Genomic DNA, 21,125 nt, shown 5'->3' on the forward strand with positions numbered 1-21,125 from the left:
AACACAAACCTATAAAGCAAAACTGAGAAATACACCAACCCACTTGAGTACAACTACAAATAAAAACAAGTAAAACAAAAGGCATCAAAGATCAAGAGGAATGACAAAACATTCAGAACTTACAACAGCAGTTTCAAAAAAAAAAAAAAAAAAAAAAGATTTATTTTTTTTTACCATTAATTTTAGTTTCATACAAGATGAGTGTGTTCATCCCACACAAGAGGTATTACTTTCATAGAAAGAATGGGATCCCTTTGTTAACAATTAACAGATTTCACTGCAGACACAAAGTGCAACACGCATATATTAAATCACAACAGTCAGCTGAACCATGAAATGCCCCATTTTTTCCCTAAACAATGATCTGACTTCAAGAAATGATTTGTGCTCTAATTCTGTACATCTATTTTAACATCCAGCACACAGTGCTCGAAAACTTACCCTTACGAGATTTGAAAGCAACTTGAACAAAACTCAAAGGTTAGGGGCCAAGACCAAAGTGACCATGTAGAGTGCACGTTACTTCAGTCGAGTCTTTCTCATCCTTCACTTGCACATCAGCTTCAATATTTTCTAAAATAAAAAAAAATTCTGCTTCCTGTGGTTCAAGATCATCCACTAATAGTGAAAACCTGCAAAGTTGAGATTTGATTCAAACTGTCTAATGTACCAACAGAAAGCATCAATGCATGTGTAAAACATAAATGGTCCTATTTATATTTCAAACTAAGCATGCAAAGGCCTAACAAAACGTTAAAGATCATTTCATACTCTCTCACAGGCCGCAGCCTACTTAAAGGTATAACATGCCTTCATTTTTAAAGCCAATATATAATACACTCTTATTAACTTAATACAGATCTCCTGCTGAGGTTTACATCTAAAAGCGCTTAAATCCTCGCATTGTGCACAAAAGGCTGCTGAAAAGATTCAAATGTTATTGCATTTCTGTCGTGAGTTAAGTGCAAGACGATCTGAGAGTTTTCCTTTCTTGGCTGCAGCTGAAAAAGTGCGATCGGTAAGGCGTTCTGAAGCAACCAGACAATGAAAATGTCAACAGTAAGCCCAATTACTATGAACTTCTTTGTTGTACTTTTCATACAAATCCAGTCGACTGTACGAGGCAGTGCGCGTTAAATCTGCTGAACTGTTAATTATGAGCCGTGTCCTCACGTGGCACAGCTCATTCTGTGCATACTTTCCAGTATCTACAGGATTCAGCTCATTTCGCACCATCTGGCAATGCATATTCAAACTGTTATGCCGTCACCACATCTTAGAGGCAGTGCATGTTAATTGGTTAATTCTAACTAATGCCTTTGTATATAAATAATCTATGCTCTAAAATGCAAATGAGTGGTTGTTAAGAATATCTTATTTGTTAATTACTTCGATTATGAGCATATCTGTATGCCACCTTTAACCTTACACATATCCAAACAAACAGATGTGCATTTATTCTGCTGACCAAGAGGCCATTGGTCGTCTAACTAATACTGTAAACTATATATTAGCCCAATAGCAATAAATTCCTTCAAAGCTGAAGCAGCCTAACTCATTGCAGCTAATCAAAATGATACAGATTAGAAATATTGTTAACAGAGCAGCACCAGGTGTTTCAGTTTGTGGGAGTTCTACCTACATCCCATTAATGTGGCGCTGGGGTGTGTTTTGGTGTTTTCTCTCAAACTGGTTCAGCTAAGGTTTGTGCAGTTCATATTTCCTAGGTGGGACAGGACGGACACTTTACTTGTCTTTAAGCGGAGATGTGAGATGTGGAAGGGTACCAGCTAAGTGGTTATAATTGCAGCAATGAGCTTGAATGTGTAATAGATGGCCCTTCTGGGATGATCTATAAAAGCAGGTCCTCCGCACAGATTTCAAGGATAGGCTGACGCCAGAAACAAAATGTACTGAACTCTGGGAAGCTGAAAGCTGAACTTTGTTCTTTACTCAGCAAGGGAAAGACGTGATCCACCAGCTCACTCAATCTACTGTACCTACACACAAACAGAGGAAGAGCATAAGACAGCTAATCGAAAACACACAAAAGGCGTCCTTCAATTCTCAAGACCACCTTGAACAAAGTTCAAGAATCAGCTCTCCACCTTTGAAACGGCATAATCTTTGACAGCTGAAGTCGACTTTAGAGATACTTTTATGTATAGCTGCAGATCAATGTGCCCACTTACGAGGACTTGTTGCCCTTGGTTTGCTCCTGTATGAGCTCTCCTTTGGGGTTAACCGTAAAGATTCTGCAGAGTGGCACTCCAACCTCCTTGTAGGCAAAGGCATCCTAGAAGATACAGTAAGAAGATCAGGGTTCAAGCGTCAACTTAGGACACCCTCTGCTGTTTTCTTCCACCCAGTCCACAAACAAAAACAGCATTCTATGTGAGTTCCTGACATTAGCAACGGTTTTATGATGAAATGGATGCATTTGTGCCTGTATAAACATTCAGTGTCTTACTCCACCCAAACAATATAATTTATTCAGCTGGAAATGATCAGCAGGCTGGTTCTTAGCAGCTGGTCATGCAGTCCGAGACTGCGTGTAGCCTGAGGGGACAGCGCTTCAAAGTTCTAAGCCTCAAATATGAATCTTCGTGCTGAGCTTTGACTCTGCTGCTGAGGTCAGTGTGTTAAAAGAAATTAAAATAAGTTAACTGCATTCCAACTCACATTTGTTCGGTTTCCAAATGCGGCATAAAAGGGATGTTTGTTGGGCAGGAAAAGGTTCTTAATGTCAGTAAGACATTCGATTTTGAAGATTTCTGGCTTCTTCTCAATCACCTCCCTTTCAGACAAGGAAAACATTTTGAGTAAGTAAAATATGAGTAAGTATATGTATTCTGCTTTAATGGGATTTATTCATAAATTAAAAACGCACACACACACCCGCACTTCTCAATATCTTCTTTTGTATTATACAGAAGAAAGAAGTACAGCATGAAATGGCATATGGATAAATAATAATGGTGACAGAATTATTTTTTGGGAGAACTACCCCTTAAAAACAATGACGTTTTTATAATACCTGTGAAATGCAGAGAAGAGGCTACTGGGAGAGAGCATGAGTGGTCCACGGGGCAGGATAATGCCTCCGTCATTTACCCATTGCAGATATCCTCGCGTCATGTCTGCCATGCCAATTGCCCTTGCTGAGCAGTACAGGAATTTATATCCATTTCTGGAAAAAAAAACAAATGCCCATTTTTATCAAAACTCTGTTTAAAGGCTGCTTGTTTCCTTTTAGTGAAGAAAACATGTCTTCAAGGAGGTTGAAGATTAGGAATGCAAACTCACTCAGCCACAGAGTGGTAGAGTTTAGCAATGCCCCGATGCGTCCAGTCCTTCCCAAACTGAGGCAAAATCTGCCCGAACACATCTGATCTGAAAGCACATAAACATACCGGTGAGCATGGCACGTACTAGAAAAAACGAAGGATGCAAAATCCTCTAGTGCATATTTGTTCTACTTGGAAGGAAGTCCAAGACTCATTCAACTGGGTTCCTAAATATAGCTCCTGACATTCTTTTTATTCTTAGAAGTAATAGACTTGTGAAGGAGAGATTTTTTTCTCAGCTTGGGCAAAACTCTGTGTCGTCTACTAATGAGGATCCTCTCCCGCTTTAGCGTTTCATCTCCGGCTCTTTCTAAGTGGCATTATGAGAGAGCAAGATTTAAATTGGCTCATTATGGTGACATCCTCCTCCTAGTCCAACCTTGGTCTAGGCGCACCCCACAGTCAGCCGCCCTGCCTCACAGCCTCAGAGAGATGTGTCAGGCAAGCGGGTCAGAGAAATAATAAGCGGCAGTCAATCTGCCCATTTGATGTTTGCCACCCACCAGCCACCGAGGGCACGAGTCTGGAGGCGGAGAGCATTCGTTTGCATAGGCGCGTTGATATTGCAGCTGGCTTTGCAGTAATTAAAAACCAAAGACGGTGGAACAGTAACGCACTAATATTAGCTGAGCTGAGCTGTGAACTCCATCAAACAGCCAGTAAAACTCATGGAGATATTGTCCGTTAAATGGTGCATTGTCTGTCACTGAAAGCGTTAGTGAAGAGGGCTGTGATGCGAGATCATTATTAGTGGTTCATTATTTGCCATATACTCAGAGTGCTTGTTTTGATGAGGCAGACTCTGTCTTGATGAATAAACCTCTTTCTATTTTGGCAGTAAAAAAACCTGGCAGTGAGTGAGTCCTTCTGCAGTAACTAATGGAAATGTTTATGAACACCTAAGCCTTTTCCCCCTCTTTCATGACTCCAGTAAACTATAAAAATGAAGAACAAAGGTGGATTTTGCACAAAAACAACCCAGCACATGGCTTTCATTAAAGGAAACACGTGCTGTGTGTCTGAAAAAAAAACATACTTGGTGATGGTTCCATCGATGTCCGAGATGACGACTTTATCGTCCCAGTTCCAAAGGTAGATGGTGCCTTCACAGCGGCACGTGCCCTGGTACTGCGTTGTGATGCTGAAGGTTACATCATTGGGTCCTTCCTTTAGTTTCAAACTAGCCTGTAAGTTAATACAACCTTATCAATGCATCGCTTGACCACTAAATAACATTAATCTTACCTGACATTATTTTATAAACATCAGAAAATTATTTTTTTTTAATTAGTTTAAATTACATTCTGTGTGACCATCCCCTCACAGCTGTCACTCAGAAGTAAAAAAATAAATAAAAATATTGTACAGATGAATCAGGATGGATAAAGAGAATACGGTGCATCTTTTAAAGGTAATTTCACTTGATTGACATCGTTTTGATGTGTGAATAGTATCTTACTAGTAAAAAGACAGCATTTGTGCATTTACCAGAAACGCAATTCTGTTAATTTTACACTAACTCACCAGGTTTACTGTGTAAATGGGGATAATATCTTTAAAGCTAACTAATATTAATTAACTAATTAATCTGTAATCCTTTTACTACACACTTGACTGCTGAATGCTGCAACATAAATAAATAAAAAAAACCTGACCTTTGATAATTAAATGATTAATGAGATTAAAATCATAATTAATGCAATGCAATCTGTTCATCTACACCATCATCTTCTTTCATTTATAAATTCATGAATTTATTAAAAGACGTAAGCTTTCTTTAAATGGAAGATTTTCTGTTGCACCAACTGCATCTATAGTTGCCAATAGGGGGCAGTCTAGTGCAAATGAACTGCAATACACTACCCTTGCAGAATGAGTCACAGAGCTTTTACATAATTTCCAGGAGGAAGCTTGAGGGATAGCTTTAAACAACTGACTTTTACAGAGCTGTTGCACTACAGGCAACAGAGCTCTGGATCTTTCAGTCAAAACCACAAGAGCAAGTGTTGTAGCTGCTTATGTAAATAATAGTCACTGTGTGGTTTAACAGGATTAAAGATATCGGTCTCCTGACAAAAGCGTAGACTTACAATCTGGTCTGAGGAGAGGCGCAGGGACTTGCGGTAAGCGTGAGTAGATGTGTGGCTGTGAGACTCAGACTGGACCTTGCGCTCCATTGATGATGCGGCAGCGCTCACCTCCTTCCCCTCCTCATCGCTGGATGAGTCCCTGGTGTCTGCTCTGCGCTCAGAGCAAAAAGGGAATCAGTGAACTAAATTTGCAACCACATCCACATTCCCAATTTAGACTACAAAAGCACCACACAGAATGAGACAAAACAGAAAGTAGGCTGGACCATCCTGATTAACTTCTTCTGCATGAACAGGGGAAAAACACTAGTCAGTGATCAGAGGAAGGGTCAAAGGTAAAACTGATACTTTTATCTCTTACTCATTTTTTACAACCAAGCCAGCTGACGTAGCTAGTTTTATGCTCTTATCTATAACATTTGGTTGCATTTTATTAGTTTCATTCAAGAATAACAATCAGCCTGATTATAATCTCCACATCTTCTATAAGTGACGCTGCGTCTGTCAGGGCTTCTGACTCACTTGCGGGCATGACTTTCCATTGACAAAGAGGAGCTGCCTTCCTCCATTTGGGACTGCTTTATCTCCAGCTTTCCAGTGCTTTCTGACTGTATAACAAAACAAAAGAACATTAGTACATCAGATCACTGTATCTATAAATTGCTAAAACTAATTTGTGTAAACACGTCATCATTTAATTTGGCTGTTGTGACTGGCTACATGATCCTATCATCCTCACATGCTGTCAGGCTATTACTGAAAAGTCTGATGAGCTGCCTGGCCTATTTCTAGGCTGTAAAATTCCACACCGCAGAATGGTGCTAATTACAGACATGCCAGATGAGGGCAGCGAAGGAGCCTGATGTATGGTTTCTGAATGAAGGCAGAAGCTCTAGAGGCAAGAACGAACTTCAGAGGCAGCGTGTTTTATCTTCTTTAAAACAAAGACTTGCCTCATCCTTTTGTTCAGGCAATTACGTGAATGTTGATGCTTGTGTAATCACATCTGCCCACAGAAGTCTAAAGATAAGTACTCGAATGCAGTGGGATTAAAAGACCAATAACCGCTTAAAAGGTTAGTTCACCCAAAAATGAAAACTAGCCTGATTTACTCACCCTTGAGCCATCCTAGCCTAGGTATTTATGACTTTCTTCTTTCAGACGAATCCAGTCAGAGTTATATTAAAAACTTTCCTGGCTGTTCAAAGCGTTATTATTGTAGTGGGTGGGTGTTTCTCTTTAACAGTCTAAGGCCCAATCCCAATTCTACCCCTTAGCCCTTCCCCTTTCCCCTACCCCTCCGTTTCGCGCGTTCATATGAAGGGGTAGGGGTGTCTCGATTCTCTTTTGGTTGGAGGGGTAGGGGTAAGGGGAAGGGCCAGATAGCCCTTCAAACGAAGATTTTTCTGGACCACACTTCAAACGAAGGGGTATGAATTACCTCAGCAACATGGGTGCTACAGCGAACAAAAAGACACATAAATGTAAGCTTTTTTGCCATAAATAAAGATTTAGAATAAGAAGTAATCATTTGTTTTATGTTACATTCAACTGTGAGTTCATATTAACGGTCATGTTACTCAAAGAAATGTTTGCAAAAAATTGCTGATATTTGCTAACGTCATATCATTACAGACTGCATGATAGTGCCACAGCATATGTTTGATCAGGGAGATAACTGCCGTAGACTAATCCCCCCAATAATTAGAACTCGCTAAACCATTTTCTCAAATATTGCCTATTCGAGAGAGAGAGAGGGAGAGAGAGAAATGGAGGTTGCGTGTATTCGCGTCTGTGCGTTTATCTTTTTAGAGTGATTTTACTTAAAAACAGCGATTGTATCCTCTCGTTGCTGGAAAATATAATGTAGCGATTCAGTATTTAAACTGTATTTAATAAAAGTCGTGGGGCAGCGTTGACAAGTTTATTTTCTCCTGGATGTGTGAGCTGCGCGATTTCCCATATGTGTGTGTGTGTGTGTGTCAGTAAGCAGCTCATTAATAGAGAACGATAATTAAAGTCTCTAATGCACACCAGCACACCAGTATATGTGTGTATTGTAAGAGCTAGATGACGAACGCTGATGACATGTGACGTCATGGTAGTGGTGTCCCAATCCTTAGGGGAATATCTTCTCCCCTACCCCTTGACACTCTGTTTTAAGGGACAAGGGGAAGGGGTAGGCAGAGGGGTAGGGGAAGGGGTATAAAATAGAATTGGGCCTAAAACACGTTAAATAAAGTGCACGCATCAATAATAAAACGTGCCTCACACGGCTCCGGGCATGACTAAAGGCCTCCTGTAGCAATTCCATGCATTTTAGTAAGAAAAATATCCATATTTCAAACATAATAAACACTTTTCTCTCACTTCTGCTGTCGTAAGCGGAAGCTCTTTCGGCGGAAGATGTAGGACGCATGTGTCACGCGCGCCTCTGAGATATGCAAGTCTCAAGAGTTTTTTTACAGGAGCAAAAGAAGCCAAGTTTCCTTACTTGTTGATAGAAAAGAATTTATCACTTTTGAAATATGGATATTTTAATATCCACAAAAATGCATCGATTCGCTCTAGCAAGGCCTTAATTCACCCCCTAGAGCCATGTGAGGCACGTTTTATTATGGATGTGCGCACTTTATTTAAAGTGTTTTGCACAGTTGAAAAGAAACACCTGCCCACTGCAATTACAAGAGCTTAGAATTGCCAGGACAATTATTAATATAACTCCGATTGGATTCGTCTGAAAGAATAAAGAAATATACACCTAGGATGGCTTGAAGGTGAGTAAATAACAGGCTAATTTTCATTTTTGGGTGAACTAACCCTTTAAAGGTTTTGTTCCTACTCCCTAACTCCAGCTCAATAAAGACCTTTATGTTAAAAAAACACAAATACTGAGAAAAAAAAACAAAAAAACACACACTTTAAGTCTGTGCTAAATGCATAGGTGTAAATGCTATACAAATCTGAAGGTCACACCGCTCTGGTCTTACCTGTTTAATAGTGCTATCTGCTCTCTTTCTCCAGAACCACCAGCGCCCTGATTTCTTTGGCATCCTCTCTTTCACCCAAGCTTCCTCTGTAGCCTAAACAGAACACTGACATAAGCTATTCGACCTACTAGTACACCACAGCACTGCAAAACAAACTTTAAAGGACTTAAAAACAGCAAGTAAAAACATCCTATTAGGTAGAACTAAATACCTTGGGTAAATTCTTCTGAAATGCTTGCAAACTTAGGATCAAAGGGGCAGCCAATGTCCAATTGTAATACCTAAACAGAAAAAAGTAATTTATTTTCTAATGTAAGCATTTCGTCAACTTTATAAAATTACATTCAGAATATATTGGTTTCATTTAAATTCAAACCCACCTGTTTCCTATTTTAACAACTAAATTCGGATTGTCTATGATAGCTGGATTTTCTGCAAATTCATGATACGTGATGATATGCTCCATAAATTTTTCTAGAAAAAAAGCAGAAAGAGAACTTTAAAAATAACTTGACTTGTATTATTCTCAATTGTAAATCTCTTCAAATAAAAGCATAAATCTATAAATGTATTACAACAGACAGAATTAATCACAGTTTCTTGTTTCCACATCTACAGCTGTAATTCCCACACCATAATAAAGGAATGCACAAACCAGAAAGATTCAAATACCTTTGGGAATCTCTCCGTTCTCACTGAGTCCTCCACACAGAGACAGAGTGACGTCAGGGAGATCACTGGCAGAGTCAGACAGGCACTCAGTGCCACTGTCGGCCGCAGCACTGCCCACAGACTGCGGGGACTGAGAGTCTGAGCGCATCTCAGAATCCATCCAGTGCTTGGAGCCACCGTCTGAATCACTGCAAATACACATAACACATCAAAGGCACCTGACACCTGATAAACTTGTTATAAAACTGCTTTTTTCCCAAGGGCCTTAATCTTATCTTAACAGCAATATAGGTCAGATGTGCATTTCTCTTTCTACCTCTTAGGAAAGTAGCGAGCAGCAACATCAGGCTCCAGCACATTCAGGTCATCCAGGTAGATGTCCTCTGGGCCCTGGTGCTGACTCCTTTTTGGGACACCTAAACAAATTTACAGTCAGGAAACAGGAATCATACCAGAACAGCAAGCTCTAAAGTTCTACAACAAGCACTCCGCACCGAGGTGTTTTACCTCGACAGCACTAAATTAGATTGATTTAGGTGCATGATTTTTATTTCTAGAACACACTGATATAATCTTGTTAACATTGAATCAACCACAATTGTATTTCAACTTTATCTACTCCTACACTTCCACTATCAAATACAGATAACTGGCACTGACAAGCCAATCCATCAAACCAACTACAGACAGAAGTTCCTAGATTTAGGTGCTTAACAGGCCCACCTTTCTTTTTGGATGGCGAGTCAGTCTTGGGGCCAACATCTCCTAAATCCCCACCCATATGAGCAGCAGAGGCAGCAGCTGGAGCAGCAGGAAGGCTGTCTGAAGGAGTGGAGGTCAACACTCCACTAGGCACTGTCTCCAACTCGGATTCAGTGGGGGTTTTGGGGGTCACAGGGGTGCGGGGTTCAGGCTTGACTATGGTACAGCCAGGAGTCCCTGAGGCCGGTTCTCTTTCATCTGTCTGCATGGCCTCTGAGCTCAGGATGACTCTGAAGTGAGTGTTCTCTGAAGGCGTTATGGTTACGGTCTTCGGCAGCTCCACCTTTTCCTTCTTTGAAACCTGGGAATTACATTTTTAATGAGTGGCGATGAGCTGAAATTTAATCAGACCTGTTAACTCAGTCATAGCATAAAACAGGAAATATTTTTGGGATTCTATATTCACTTATTACTAGGCCCAGGCAGACTCTACAGGTTTTAAAAAGATTTTCTGTGCTGATTTTAAAGAAAACTGCAGAATGGATTTAAACATGGTAAAATATGTTCATTTATTAAACAAACATTATGAATATGATGAAAGTCTTTCAAACTATTTCTGAAACTTTGTATTACTAGCATTTCTTGTGTTTATTGCCTCTTCATGATCTCATTTGTAAGTCACCTGCAACAAAAGTTTCTGCTAAATGAACAGATGATGTTATCATGAAGGATGATCATTCAGTATTTCCTTAATGTGAATGAAATAAATACAAATTTAAAAGAAAAAAGGTTTCTGTGTAATTTACCCTAGTAGATTCTGGAAACTCTCCCCATGTCCACTGCATGTGTGACTCCATTTTGAGCAGGCTCTCTGAAGGCCGAACGACCAGTTCAGAGTCACTCTTGGGAGAAAAGGCCTCTGACATGGCATGACTGCTCAAAATACAACAAACAAACAAACAAACAGCAACTCATCAAGTGAGACAAAACTGAATGTGAAAATGAACTGAGAGTTTTCAATTCTTAAAACATGTTTTTAGAAGTAGTCCAATATGATAAGGATCAAAAACATCTCAAAGTGCATATGAGAGAGATAATAAGCATATACAAACCTATCTGTTGGAGACCAATCTCCGTCAGAATAAGGGTAGCGGTCCAAAGAATGACGAACTGTTGGTAACTTGGGTTCAACTTCCCAAACTGTACTAATTGAAGATGTTCTGAAAGACAGATTTTCCTTTAAATCAAATGTCTTCTCCGTCAGAAAAAGTATATGTGATGTGCATGCATCAGTTGGTACCTGGTGTTGGAAGCAGGGTCCTCATCAGAACTCAGGTCCATCTCAAATATATCATCTGTTGAAGGGGTCGAGCTCATGACGGCAGGAGGGGTCAGCTCCTCTCGACGTGGGTCACCTTTATGCTTCTTTCTCCGTTTCTTCTTCTTCTTGGCTGCCCCAGTGCTGGCTACAGGGGGATCAGGAGGGTCCTCGGGGTCCAGTGGATCATCATCCAGGTTCGGACTTGACCTTTGATCACCTCCGATCCAAAATAGGTGACTCTCAGTGGGGATGGGGGAGGTAGCCAGGTGAGCTGGTATAATCTCCTACAAAAGAAATATCCTTTGCAATGATAATGTTTTTCAAACAAAATGCCATTTTCATAATGAAATATTAAGACTTTTGATGCAGTCAGTCACGTGAGTGACAATACCTGTGAACCAGAGGACACTTACGTTCTGCTCCTCAGTTTCCTGCACAAAGAAGGCTTCTCCATTATCTCCCAGTTTCATATGGAGATCCACAGGCTCCCCGTTGATCTCGATGTCAATCTGAAGGAGTTGCAGAGGATTCATGTAAAACACAACCTTAATATAGAAGCCATCAACAGATGTAGCTTCAAACTTTCAATAAAGTTACACACCATAACTTATCGTGTGATCTGTGCTTTCATAATTATCCAACACCACAATTTTAAATCAAATGTCTGACCTTTGCAATGTCCCTTTTTATTTTATTAAAAATATCTATGTTTGGTATACGTGTTAAATGACCTAAAAAAGCCAATATCTGTTGACATTTACCCTGCGATTCCCTTCTGAACTCATGACTTTTCACCCTGCACATCCAAATTGAGACATACAGCAGGTTTACTCTCCTGTCCACCAGTGCAGCTTTAATCATTTGTTCACAGGAGACACAATACCTGTTGAGGGGGTTCTAGCCACCAAAACATAATTAGCAAATTTGTGCTGCTCTGAAAGCACTGTAGCCAGCTGAGCTGCAAAGAAGATCGCATCACACACCTGATACCACGACCCGGCACAACAGCAGCCTGATACTGAGCTGTTTGAGTCTCAGATGACATCCACAGAAACATTACCCTTCAGTTAGACCTCCACGGAAATACAGATTTATTTCCCAGTGTTCTGTGTTTTTTAGTTTTCTTACAACTGTTTCTTTGGAGTGCTCTTTTACCATCTCATTTTGTCTATCCAGGGGCCTCTGAGCCTCAGTTTCAGGGTTGCTGGGTGATTTGTGTGTGCAGAGTAACGGGACAGAATTTTAATGTTGGCATAAATCATGACCCTGAGTAAATCTCAAACTGAGAGCTCACTTGCATGCATCTTCGTGGACAAAAAGATATGGATTCGATTGCACAGCATAGCTAGAAGAGAGGGACGGATGTTGTTCGGACTCTTAATGACTGTTTTTTATCAGCAATCTAATTTGCTTGCTTTAACAATCCAGATCTATTTCATAATTGTGGTAAGAAAGCGAGGTCAGCTGTCTCTTATCTGCACTGTGGGCGAACGTGTTACACCACACTCTCTGACAGAAACTGACGTGAAATACTGGGATTAAACTCACGTGAAACACTGAGCTTGAAAAACTTTTCAAAGGTTGCTGAAGCGAATCTACTGCCATCTCCCAACGCAGCGGCAACCTTGACAAAACTCTCACTCCTCTGCCTCCATTTTCTATCTCTTTTTAGTCAGAGAAACCTGTTGCCATAGCGACCACTTCTTTTTAAACCTCTTCACACATCCTGTAGATAGTGAGAACTGCTCCATCCCCCATCCACTGCTGTTTCTCATGCACACTGGTAAATGTTTTATGCTAAACACTGTAACACATTCTGTCTGTGTACTATAGATGACTGAAAACATCCAAATGGCTTCAACACGAGCGGAATGCTTTCAGATGTTATTTATGGCCTATAATCTTGTTATTTACTGCTGGAGATAAACACTTAGACTATCACAGAGTTTCAAAAGAAAAAAATCTACAGACCAATTCCTCAACAACTACAACATTTCACTGTTTAAATGAGAAGAATTGAACATACCACTTTCGCACTAACATGGTAATAGATAAATAATGATTTTCCTGTTTTTCCATTCGAGCATTTATTTAGCCTATTCTGTCAATGCTCTAAGTCTGTTTACATGCAGTACCCTCTGCTGGAATCTTCTGTCACGAACATGCCAGCAAAGAAACGTTTATAGAGCTGCTCCAAAGGCACAGGCCTGCATTCGCATTGTTGAGTGTTTTCAAATGAACCACCGCAGACATGCACAGATGAAGGCATATTTGAAGGCACATTTTGTGGATTCAAGCTAAGCTTCTTTGATCGTACTTGTGTTAGCTTTTTCATCCAGTCAATATGGTGCAAGATTAATGCTGCCATAGGCTCCAGACTGAAAAGCAGAAAAGCAAATATTGTCCAAAGCTCAGATCAATTATATTGAAAGTGGCCTTTCTGTGGATTTCTCTTTATTTTGTGTTTTAAAAAGTTTTCAGAAACTCAGTTGCTTGAGAAAAATCTATATGCCTTGGACTCGCAATTTATCTTCATGTTTTGTTTGAAAATCTTATTTGCACTTCAACACTCACCACTTTCTCTTTAGAGCGCAGCACACCCAGTTTTCCGAAGCGCACATGGAAAGGGGAGCACTGGTAGGTGCCATCCTTCTGCCGGACCACCACTACATCGATGCAGCCTGAAAGCGTGGCCTGGTTAATGCCTTTATACAGCTCCTTCATGGTCACCAACACCTGACCGGCCAACTGCCCCACGTAATTCATGGTGTCCGCCTAAGAAGAGGAACAGAAAGCAAAACAGCTTAACCTTAAGACATCACACAGCAAAAAAGAACTACTCTTTTCTTTTATCTTTCCCCACTGCATCTGCACATGTCAAATGTGGAATCTCCCCTTTACTCAGTAAAAGTGAAATTCTCTGAAATGAAATGAAAAGTGAAATAAAAAGTTCTCTTTGGCGGCCTGCCTTTTAAAAACCATTATCAGCAGACGGCTTAATGATATTTCACAAGTGGTGGTCTGAATGTGCTCCAATATTACTGTCCAAAAGGTGAGCAAAGAGAGCAAATTAATCTCAAACAAGGACACAAGATGAACAAAAGAAATAAATTAAATAAAAATGTATTTATGTTTCCTGATATTCTTTGAATGTGAAGATCAATGCACATTTCTGTGGAATTGCTGGCATTCTTCTAGTACCTTTTTTCAGAATTTAGCAAGTATAAAAGACCACATCAGGATATGGTTGCACAAGCAGTTGCAAATTTAAAAAAAATGACATGTTTAACTATGAAAGCAAATTATTCAAAAAACAAAAAACATCTGGTCTAAATTTAAGGTTAATGCCTAGGGTATGAGACGACATGCTAAATTAATCACCAGCAGACTTTTGAAGTACACAGAAACACTATTTCTGGAATTAATTATTATGCTAATGACAATGAGTAATTCTGATTTAACAACATGGCTCATTTTAGTCTTTATGAGGTCTAACAATGTGAAACTAGGCAAGTTATTTTTAAATATCAGATCAAGGAAACCACAAGAATAAATACTGTCACAGCGGGTATAAAATGCCTGGGGGAAAGGCAAATAGCTAAAGCAGAGCATTCTCTCTGACCATAGGGGCAGCCAAAAAGGTCTGTTAAGACTTTGCACCCATTGCTAACCTACTTTTTCCCCCAGCATAAGAGTCACTATTTACATGAACCATTTTCTCTGAACTATTCACACATGCAGTTGCTTTTAAAGAGACAAAGAAAAGAGATATGCAAAAAAGCTGAGCACAGCATAATAAATAACACTTGGCCCAACAGGAAGTGCATTTGAAGTATAATATACAACATGCAGCACATTACTGTAAAAAAACGGCAGCATAGAGTATGCTTTATATTCACAACAGTATATTTGTGTAAAATAGGTCATATGGGCTAAAAAAGAAATTGAACTAGACATATTTAATTAACACTGATGAAAAACATTAGTTCAAACAGTTGGGGTCACCAGCAATTTTTAGGTTTTTAATAGAAGTATGATAATAATGAGAACATTATTTGATCAAAACTACAGTAAAAAAATATTGTCAAATTACAATTTAAAAACAACTGTTTTCTATTTTTAATATATTGGAAAACTTAATTATTTAGAACAGGGATGTAAATGTATTTTTTTTTATCTTATTAACCTTATAATTCTGAACAGTAGTATATAATGAGGACTGAACACTTGTTGCAAAGTGACTGCACGATAAACTATTATTATTATTATGAAAATAGTGTGATCCTGCAAAACAGAACAATTGAGCTCAGTCTCACATAAACTATTTGTAGCGCAATTTATAGAGGACACTGTGAGCATGGGTCATAGCTGTGATACTCATATCAGCGATCTCCGCATATCTAAATATTTGATTCTCAGAAAACAGCCTAACAGAACAACAAACATGACATCCACGGTCAACCAAAGCTCAGCTTACCGTGATAACTTAAGTGCATAACTTGTGAATTAAAATTTTTAATTGCTACACAACAAGCCCCTGAACTGGATACTTCAAATAACTATTAAAAGATCATTATGTAACACCAATCTCTTTTTATAGCCTCTTTCTGAAAAATTTCATTTATTTATAGATTTTTTTAAACATAAGCTTCCAATGTGAGCCCGTAAGCTTTTGAAGGATGCAACATAAGCAATTCATTCAATCATTTTATTGACTAAACTGTAACTATTCTAAAATCTTTGTTTGTAAAATACACTGGTATGCAATCTTCAGCCAAAGGCAATCAGTGTAATGCCAAAAACGAACATAAATCTTAGACTAATATTAATCAGCTGCAAATCAAATCTCCACTCTAAATGTGTTTGCAAGATTTGAAATTATTTTCTTCTCCGGTTTTAAATTCACAATGTAAACAGAAATCTCTCACTGCAAAATTAGATTAAAAAAAAATATATGTGTGCTGGTCTGTTTTTCATAAGTTTATAAGCTTTACCTGAAAAAAAGAACACATTTTAAGGCATTGACATGTTATTAGATTTAATCAATGCAAGATTGTGCACGTAAAAACTCAGTGTGTGGGAATTTATGGAGTTAATTGCTAAAGATAATATCACTTAACTAATGCTAAACTGGCCTCTTAACTCTACACCTAGATACCAATGAACTGTCTCATTCACATTTCTCACTCACCCAGGACCATGATGCCCTAAGGGATGAGGACTCATCTTGTTCACTGTTGTCCTCTTCAGTGCAGCTGCCAGTGGCTTCTGGTTCTGCCCTAGGACGGAGTCTTTTCATCACTATTTACCTCTGGTCTTTCCTTCCTTAGAAATAATTTCTTTACCTGTGTCATCCTAAACACTATGTCAGGTGGCCCGCCTACCTGGTCTGACTCGCTGACCTTGTACGGCATAAACATAAACTAGTGTAACCTTTCTGACACTGCATACACTTAAAAAACAGAAGCTGCATTTTAGTTCGTCAAATCACATTATATTAAAGAAGACCTAACAGATCAACCAATTGGGTATAAGAACCTACTCTCACTAACCAATGAGGCAAGAGTTAAATGTCAGCATTTCTGAAACAGATAAGACTTGTTTATTGTTAATAATTAAATTGGGAATATTATAAATGTATCCATTTTGCCAAAAAATAAAAATTAATTACATTCAATAAAATCAAAAGTTCCTATGCTACAAGCAAACTTATTCATCACGACATTATAATGTAAAGTTTGAAACATGGATCATTTCATTTTGAGATTTGCTTAAGAAAAAAAAAATATATATAAAAATAAATAAATAAATATTATATATATATATATGCACGCTAATCTAAGATGTTCAAAGGTTTGTATATTCACCAGCTCTGTTTAACTGACAAACAAGACCTAGTGTGGAATCAAATTGGTTTGTGTATCTGTGGTCTCTCCGGGAACGCCTGTAATTACAGAGGGCACGTGTATTTGTCAGGTACATGTTATCAGTACAGCTGTAGATAATGAAAAAATTAGGTGTAGTTCAATTGCATAGTCATAACTAGCTGTACACAAAAACTCCACTAACAGTAATTGTTAAGCTAGACTGTAATTATGAAGCACAGAGTTCGTCACAATAAACAAGCAAAACCTGCAAGAACTTAAGGCTACTTGGGTGGGGATATCAAAATGATTAATGGACTGTGTTGCTCACACTAAGTTGCAGGTTAAGTCCTAAAACGTGAGCAATGAAGAAATTAGTCAGTTAAAGGAAAAGCTCAGAAAAAAAAAAATGCTTAAACATTCAAGACGTTGAGAGTTTTGGGGAAATTTTGTGTTACAATGTCCAGTCAGAAGTCCAAACAGCTGATAAGAACATCACAATAACTCACTCATATTTCACACAACTCCAGTTCATCAATTAACATCTTTTGAAGTGAAAAGCTGCATGTTTGTAAGAAACAAATCCATCTTTAATGTGTTTTGAAACTGTTGCTATTTTGTCTGCTCAAATCAAAATACATATTTGTTTAGAACGGTTTTTTAATGTGAATGCAGTGCTTGGTCAGTGCAAATTTCTCTTTTTCAGTAGAGAAAGTAATATTTTAGATAGAGGACTCATATTTTAGCTGGAAGCAGTGGTTTGAAGTAAAAAAAAAAGCCATATTAACTGATTTGTTTACTACAAACAAAGATTTTCACTTTACAAAATGTCAATTGATGGACTTGAGTTGTGTGGATTACTTGTGGATTATTTTTATGTTTTTATCAGTTGTTTGGACTCCCAATCTGACGGCACCCATTCACTGCAGAGTATCCATTGGTGAACATGTGATGTAATGCTACATTTCCCAAATGTACAAACAAAAAAACTCATCTACATCTTGTATGGTCTGTGGGCGAGTAAATGTTCATTTCTGGGTGAACTATTCCTTTAACAAAACCATAATCTTTTTTCTACAACCACTTTGACCTTGAGCAGCACACTTTAGTCCATTTTACACTGGTGTGACGGTCAAATTATGTAATGCGTAATGTAAAGTCATTTTGAATGAACCATTTACTAAATGGAAGCTAACTCTTATGTTCAACCACCTGCTTTGCTTTACATTTCTTGTACTTTGCTCTGTCAAGAGATGTGAAGCAACATGCCCAGCGTGAAGTCTTTCACTTATATTTTCAGTTCAAGTTCAGTTACAAAGGTCAAACAAGCCAGCGGAAATGAGCAGTCTTACGCATTCTCTCTTGCTGTAAACAGTTATAGATTTATCTCAAAGCCAAAGCATGAAATGAAATGTCAAGATACGCACTTCAACACAATTCAGGTACTCAAATCTTCAGACACCCTTGAGGTTTCATTTTCAGTTATTTCATATTGAGTAGTAAACAACATGACAATTGACAATCAGGAGACATAAAGCATATACGATAACAGCAGTGCCATGCTAAGATATTTCAAATGGTCGTGTTACATAAACTCAAGGCTATGCATTTTAAAAAGTTAACATGGTGAATTGCATTTATTGACGTAATTAAAATCAAGAGTGCTTTTGCTCACAGTTGAGACGAGTTTTAATACAAGTTTAGGACAAGTTTGAGTATAGCTGTCTTAATCAACACTAATGTTCACTAACATTGTAGAGTATAAGCCTGCTATGGCTTAACAGTTCGCATTGTTTGTAGCAGATATTACAGCAAAACTGTTTATTTGTCAGGAAAGGAAGTGATGACTGTTGTCATTCTTCTTATTAAGGAGTCGAAAATAACTGCATTTGAACAAAATAAAAGGTTATTTTTCAAACAGCAACCATTCATGTAAGTTACTAATGGTCAAAGTGTGCAAAACTCCTGTTGGCCAGTGCAATGTCATAATGCTGCTGTTTAGTGAAACTGTAGTGTTTTGGATACAACAACAACAACTCAACATTCAAAGAAATATTCAGACAAAATGTAGCATTAGCCAGCTCTAAATGAATAAAAAGATAAAATAATTAAAATAATGACGTTATTCTTGGTTTAGACGACATGTTGGGTTGCAGGGAATGTTCCTGTCAGAGCATTGCCACTCTGGGTAACGTTAGCTCGACTAGCCAACCAGCTAAACTGACATTTACATCCCTATTCTATCAAATTTTAGTTTTTGTCATTAAAATAGGTATTATATACGTTTATGTGGTACGTTTGGCCAAAATGGTTACTCAGAAATGGTCTCGTGTAATGTTTACCTTTCAGCTGCTGTTGTTGTTGAGAAATTGGACGTTGTGTCGCCGTCTGCTTGTCCGCTGCTCTCGCTCTCTCTCGCTGACGTTATTCATTCATTTCTGAACAAACCCCGCTGACGGCAATGAATGATTACACCTCTCAGCGCAGACCGGAGCCCTCCTGGTTGTCTCGTGTATCATAACAGTGGGCAGTTTTTTTGGAGGGTCACTTGTACGTTTCGTCCACCGCGAACCGGTCAGGCAGCGGCTCACACACACGCGCGCACAGCGGCGGTTGGCCGTGACGCGACGCGACTGTGAGGCACTTTACGCAGAGGCCTCTCACGTGACCGCCACAGCAGAATTCCCCCGAGCGCAGTCTAGATAACCACCACAACCACTTCCTTTCAAAAGTTTGTTTGTGATTTTGCTCGGGTAGGCTACTTGTCAGTAAATAACCGGTTTCATTTTCTAATCTTGATTGACATGTGCTTTTACTCGTACACTTGATGAATGTTCTCATTCACACACAGTGCAGGTCCTTACACTCCAGGTTTGGCAGGTTTTCAAGTGAAACACATTTTCTGCCTTGCAACGAGTTCAATTTATTGCATAGCACTGACTATTGGTTTTCTGATTAAGATCTGTGTCAGCTGATAAGCGTACAAAACAACAAAGCCTTAACAATAGCTGATCCTATGTTATCTCAAGAACCTTCTCAGATTAAATTGCCTTGCAACAGTGCCAACTGACTTTACTATGTTTATATGTCTACATATAAAGACACAAAATGCATGATTCGGCAGACATACAACAATAAATCATAAAACTACAGATGAGATCATCCATAAATATATTTGTTTTTCTGAGGAAGGATTTACCAAATTACAGTATTGGTTAAGTAACCTTTAACATACGGTTGTCTATAGCTACTGTTAAATGAGATTTTTTCACAAAGCAGTAGATTGACACTGGAAACTACACCAATTCAAAATAAAATGAGACAAAAGTTGAGATACATTCTAATGTTCCAGTTTATGCTTAAAAATAAAGCAAGACCCAAAGCTTTTTAATTCAAAATATGTTAATATTGTTATACCCAAGTGTCATTATTAACTGCAGGTACACTGCAGTTACATAAAGCAATGAGATGCATATCTTCAGTTGCTAAATGGGCTTTGCAAAAAATTTTAATAAATTACCATATTTTATGAGACTTATATTAGAAATCCCCATGCAACTACAATTTTAAGGTTAACACCTTCGATATGTTTACTTTTCCAGACAGTTCATACATTAGCCTGGATTAGCAATTCACAGAACGGCAGTAGGGCTTCATAACCTCTCTCCCCAAATTCAAAATTATCACCACAAAACCAGTCTAACGTAGCACGGACGGTCAAAATTATTATTTCATTTATGCCAAAAAACATTAAATGTTAAGAAAGGATCATGTTCCATTAAAATTGTGTAAATATATTCAAATTGAACTTTTATTAGTGATATTCATTGCTAGGGCAATTTACTCAGTATTTAGATTGTTTTTGCACCCTCAGATTCCAGACTTTCAAATAGTTGTATCTGGGCCAAATATTGTCGTATCCTAACAAACCATACATCAATGGAAAGCTTATTTTAGTCTTTTTCTGAGAATTGACCCTTATGACTGATTTCATGGTCCAGGGTCACAAATGTGAAACACTGCTTAATGCATTATATTCTTAACTCAGAATTAAAAAGATGTTAAAGGGGTATTTCACCTCAATATTACAATTCTGTCCTCATGTACTAATTCTCAAGTTGTTCTATAGTTGAATGAGT

At 38.5% G+C, this 21,125-nt stretch overlaps 1 protein-coding gene across 2 annotated transcripts; it reads right to left on the reverse strand.

Annotated features, from left to right (window-relative positions):
• Positions 1 to 153: 153 nt before the first annotated feature.
• Positions 154 to 19,808, reverse strand: LOC132096413 (phosphatidate phosphatase LPIN2-like). Of its 2 annotated transcripts, none has more exons than XM_059501747.1 (20): positions 19,329 to 19,808; positions 13,697 to 13,897; positions 11,536 to 11,631; positions 11,102 to 11,406; positions 10,914 to 11,021; positions 10,608 to 10,734; positions 9,823 to 10,162; positions 9,416 to 9,515; positions 9,100 to 9,287; positions 8,808 to 8,901; positions 8,639 to 8,708; positions 8,428 to 8,520; positions 5,960 to 6,045; positions 5,438 to 5,588; positions 4,384 to 4,532; positions 3,307 to 3,393; positions 3,038 to 3,190; positions 2,683 to 2,797; positions 2,193 to 2,296; positions 154 to 2,000 (listed from the first exon to the last, which is right to left on the reverse strand). In XM_059501747.1, exons 2-20 carry the CDS (start codon positions 13,886 to 13,888, stop codon positions 1,853 to 1,855), a joined length of 2,706 nt encoding a protein of 901 aa, XP_059357730.1. In that variant the 5' UTR covers positions 13,889 to 13,897; positions 19,329 to 19,808; the 3' UTR covers positions 154 to 1,852. The 2 variants fall into 2 exon arrangements, with proteins under 2 accessions (XP_059357730.1, XP_059357729.1); XM_059501746.1 differs by lacking the exon at positions 19,329 to 19,808 and adding an exon at positions 16,314 to 16,611.
• Between the last annotated feature and the right edge of the window lie 1,317 nt (positions 19,809 to 21,125).

Source organism: Carassius carassius, chromosome 20 (assembly GCF_963082965.1).
Source record: "Carassius carassius chromosome 20, fCarCar2.1, whole genome shotgun sequence".
Lineage (NCBI taxonomy): Eukaryota > Metazoa > Chordata > Actinopteri > Cypriniformes > Cyprinidae > Carassius > Carassius carassius.